This window comes from Amaranthus tricolor, chromosome 9, assembly GCF_026212465.1.
Source record: "Amaranthus tricolor cultivar Red isolate AtriRed21 chromosome 9, ASM2621246v1, whole genome shotgun sequence".
Taxonomy (NCBI): Eukaryota; Viridiplantae; Streptophyta; class Magnoliopsida; order Caryophyllales; family Amaranthaceae; genus Amaranthus; species Amaranthus tricolor.
The window spans coordinates 16,672,741-16,677,367 of NC_080055.1; the positions used below are offsets into that span (position 1 = coordinate 16,672,741).

Here is a 4,627-nt window from a genome sequence, read left to right on the forward strand (position 1 = left end):
AAACTACCACATGGCTTATTTCTAAGCCAACGAAATAAACTACTCATATTTTAGAAAAGGAAACTATGTAGAATGCAACATCAATTAGCTCACCACTTGACAAGTTGACATATATAATCCTTTTACATTTTAATCTCGGTTAAATCTTACTTATCCGAAAAATATGTTTTAACAAACGAAATAGACGATACATTATTTTTATCTTTTGTTTAATTAAAATAAATATATAAGGTTTATTAGTATCTTTTGTTATATAAAAAACTATAAATAGCATTATTTGTATGTTTTATTTCACTAAAAAATATAAATAGAAGGCTACTAATAAAAAATTTTCCACTGATATCTCACTACAATTATTGTGACAACGTCGAAGCAGTTTCATTAAGTGCAAATCCCATATGAAGCAATTAGTTGTTGATTATTAATTTTTTAAGGAACGTGTTCAAGCAGGCATAACATCTGTGTTACTAATTTTCATCAAGACGATCAATTGGTTGATCTTCTAACTAAAGCACTAAACCTGTTATTGTCCAAGATTGGATTTTCCCGATGGTTGTCCATTTTAAGGAACAATGTTAAGCATCCAAAGTACACTCAGACTTTATCTTAGCATTGTGCCAATCCCAATCTTCTGGTTATTTTATTTTTATTTTTTTTAAATTGTTTTCATTTTCAGATTATTCTGTTCTTATTCTTCTCTTCTTCTTAGGTTTTTGTTTAGTTAGTTTTCCTTTTAATGGGATATTATTAAAATTATAATTAAGGTATAATGCTCTTTCATTATTTTTTATTTTTTTGAATAATACCTGAATTTATTAATAAAAAGTCATATTATATCTAGATCAAAGATAAAAATTAGCAAATACATAACAACTTTTAACCAAAAATAATTCAAAATTAACAAAACTACGATCGTTGTATATGAGATCTGACAATTTTGAATATCCTCTTCAACATTGCTGTTTGATACAGCCTTCAACAATAGTAATTGTAATTTTAGTGTCTATTGCATTGTCGCATTATTCTCTAGGGGTGAAAGTTCGATGTTTGGTTTGGATTATACACAAATTCAAATCAAACCAAATTAAATTCATTGTTGAATTTTTCAGTGCAAATCCAAATCATATTTTTTATAATCCAAATTGAACCAAACCGAATAGAACCGAATAAGCCCACTTTTGCCAAATGTAAAAGCTCCAAAAGTAGGTCATTGTATTGACAGAATCGATTCCAATAGAAAATTTCCAACAATAGATCCATTTATTACAATTTAAAGTGTTCATTAAAAATAGACAAAAACAACTTAAAATGTTCATCAAACATTCAAACAAATTTAAAAGTTCATTACAAAATACAAATTCCATAAACAGTTCGCTCCAACATCAAACACAAACTTGAATCTCCAACACTCAATGAAATCTTCAACCACCATCCACCTTTTCATCAATCTTCAATTTCAATGGTGTTGAGATATGTTGAGCCATCATCACTGAGATCTTCCAACACCATTTTACTCAAATCTTACAAAAAAAAAAAACACAAAAAGAAATTAATAAACTCATTTTTGTCTATATTACAAAATAATGTAATTTGTAAATAAGTTACCTTCTTCAAGTTGTTCAAGATCTTCCAACGCTTCTTCAACATTAGGAATAGGGGATGAACGAAGCCAATCTTGAGCACTAATTAGACTCTCCACAACTTTAGGAGTAAGAGAACTCCTAAAAGGATTAACGCTTCCACCCGTACTAAATACACTTTTAGAAGCGGAGATCGGGACGACCAACATATCATGTGCTAATATACAGCAAAAATACAAATTACAACAAAAAATACACAAAGCAAACGAATATACTGACAAATAAACAGACGAAATAAAAAACAAAAAATCTAAAAAATATACAGACGAAGTAATATACACAGCAGATGAAATAAATTTAAATCAAAAAATAACAAATATATCTCAAATAACAAATTACAACAAATAAATCTAAAATAAACGAGATAAAAACAAAAAAAAAATCAAAAAAATCAAAAATAGAGACGAATATGTCAAATAGATAAATCTAAAATACAGACGATTGAAGACGAAAAAAATAATAAATTCATCTAAAATAACAAATTACAACAAATAAATCTAAAATCTAAAATAAAAGAGAGAAAAATAAACGAAAAACAAGAGATAAATCTAAACAAGTAAATGAAAAATAACAAACACATCTAAAGGTAAAACCAAATGAACGAATGCAAATAAGTATATTACCTTTGGCCTTCCATTAAGATGAGTAGATGAGTAGATGACTGCTGGGAATAAGGGAATGAAAGAGATGGGAAGATGAAGGTATCAGGAATGGAGAAGAAGCGATTGAGGCTATCAGATTCATGATTGAAAGAGAGAGTCAGGAAGCGCCATCAGTCCCGCGTAAGCCTAGGGTTTCAAATGAACTCTTAACTTTTTATGTCTTATTTTTTTTTGGATGCCTATTGCTAGGGTTTTATTCCTTTTGGGCTTGGGCCGCGTCACTCACTCCCTTAATATTTCGGTCTACTTCGGTTTTTTCGGTTTTCTGGGAGCCTAAACCGAAATCAAACCAAACCAAAATTTTTGTCCAAATCAAACCATATTTAAAATATCACCAAACCAAATTGCTTATGTGGTCTGGTTTAGTTTAGAGTTCGGTTTTTCACCAGATTAGTTACACCCTTATTAATCTCTACAACAAATCAACCAGAGACCAAAATTCATAACCCGAAACTCTCACGAGGAGAGAGAATAAAATCCAATATTAAAAAAAGTTTAAAACAGAGAAATTAGGAGCTTACCATCAACCAAAAGGTTAATGATAGTCCCAAACCAACTATGAAGATTAGGGTTTTTTTAGAGAGAGAAAAGAGAAAAAAAAAGGCGGCTACGCTCTTTTATTATTTACAACATTAACCTCAGCTATATTTGGCTACCCATGTTTTTCCATTGCTTGAAATTGTATACATTATTAAAATTTATTATATAAAAATTCTGAATAAATTTTTATATTTTTGTGACGCAAAGAAAATGAGCGATGCACATTTTAATACACTATGCAGTAGATTGATAATTTTGAACTTTTTTTGAGCCTTTTTTTGAAAAAAAAATAGAGAAATGAGTTTCAGATAATAAAAAGTTTGGAAAATTAGTGATGCACATTTTAATACACTATGCAGTTGATTGATTACAAGCGTGGTTGTTTCCAACCCAAGGTGAAGAAAAAGTAATGCATTAATTGATAATTTTTTAATTTGTACACTTTAAAGTTGAATATTTTTTTATGTATTTTGACCATGTAATATACATTTTAATTATGTTAATGTTCCATGGTACATGTATTTGATTATTTATATATAGAAAATTTTAAATAAGTCGTGGTTGATAAAACAGAAATACTCAACAAAATTAATATATGTAATATTTTTAAAAAATATCAACGTTTAACTTTGGTCAATCATTGCTAGTAACTTTGACTTTTGACCAGAGTAAAACTTTGGTTTTGACCAAAGTTAAAGTCATTGTCCTTAGTTGCTTCCGTAAGCTAAACTTTGGTCAAAATCAATAATTGTAGCATATTGAATCCTACTAAGAATATGATACACTTTATAACATATTTTATGGTAACAACATCTATATACGTTTTTGATTGTTTTTGATTGAGATAATTTTTTAATGGTAGAATAAGAATATAGCTGTAGGAGATAGGAGTGACTGACATACAATTATTCATTAAATTATCTCTATGACATTGTGACCTTACCTAAGAATATCTACGAACAAAATCAAGTAAGACATAGAAAAACAAGTTTTTAAAATGAAGAAACTAAAGGAATGTTGACAGGGAACTTATGGATCTCATCCATCCATGGATTCCTTTCTTTAGCAGGATCTATAGTTCTTATAGACTTCCAAACTACGCTGTTGCACTTGAAACCAGACCCAAATGCGATTTGCCATATACGCTCTCCCTTCCTTATTCTCCCTTTGGCTTCTGAGTATGCCAATTCATACCAAAGAGAACTACTAGAGGTGTTTCCAAACCTATATAAAGTCATCCTCGATGGCTCCATATGCCACTCGCTAAGCTGCAAGTTCTTCTCCAACTCATCAAGAACAGCTCTCCCTCCAGCATGAATACAAAAGTGCTCGAAAGCTAATTTAAAATTAGGAATATACGGCTTGATCTTCATCTTGAAGAGCCTATTCCCAATCAAAGTAGCCATGAATAGAAATTGCTCGGACATTGGAAGAACAAGAGGCCCTAAAGTCGTAATGTTGGTTTTTAATGCTTCACCCGCAACTTCCATCAAATCTTTCGAAAGCGACACACCAATCTTCCCACTTTGATCTTCTTTTTGCGAAACACATGAAAAACACTTGTCGTCTGAACCCTTGTGGGTTCTAACACTGTGAACAAGTTCATATTTAGACCTCCTCTTGACAGATTTTTTGTTAGAAAGGAGTATAGCAGCTGCACCCATTCGAAACAAGCAATTTGGAAGAATCATCGAACGTTCATTACCAAAATACCAATTCAAAGTGGTGTTCTCAGTACTAACAACCAAAGCATAGGAGTTTCGGTGAACTTGAAGAAGTTGCTTA

At 30.5% G+C, this 4,627-nt stretch overlaps 1 protein-coding gene and 1 long non-coding RNA gene across 2 annotated transcripts in view; both read right to left on the reverse strand.

Moving 5' to 3' along the window:
• Nucleotides 1–1,193: 1,193 nt before the first annotated feature.
• LOC130823921 (uncharacterized) lies at nucleotides 1,194–2,471 on the reverse strand. Its single transcript, XR_009046654.1, has 3 exons — nucleotides 2,264–2,471; nucleotides 1,606–1,797; nucleotides 1,194–1,520 (listed from the first exon to the last, which is right to left on the reverse strand). It is a non-coding gene; the product is annotated as an uncharacterized LOC130823921 (long non-coding RNA).
• Nucleotides 2,472–3,783: 1,312 nt separating this feature from the next.
• Nucleotides 3,784–4,627, reverse strand: part of LOC130823961 (3-ketoacyl-CoA synthase 11-like) — a 1,638-nt gene continuing 794 nt past the window's right edge. Inside the window, exon 1 of the mRNA XM_057688801.1 lies at nucleotides 3,784–4,627. This exon is cut by the window's right edge and continues 794 nt beyond it. Coding sequence (XP_057544784.1) covers nucleotides 3,835–4,627 — 793 coding nt within the window. The 3' untranslated portion in view covers nucleotides 3,784–3,834.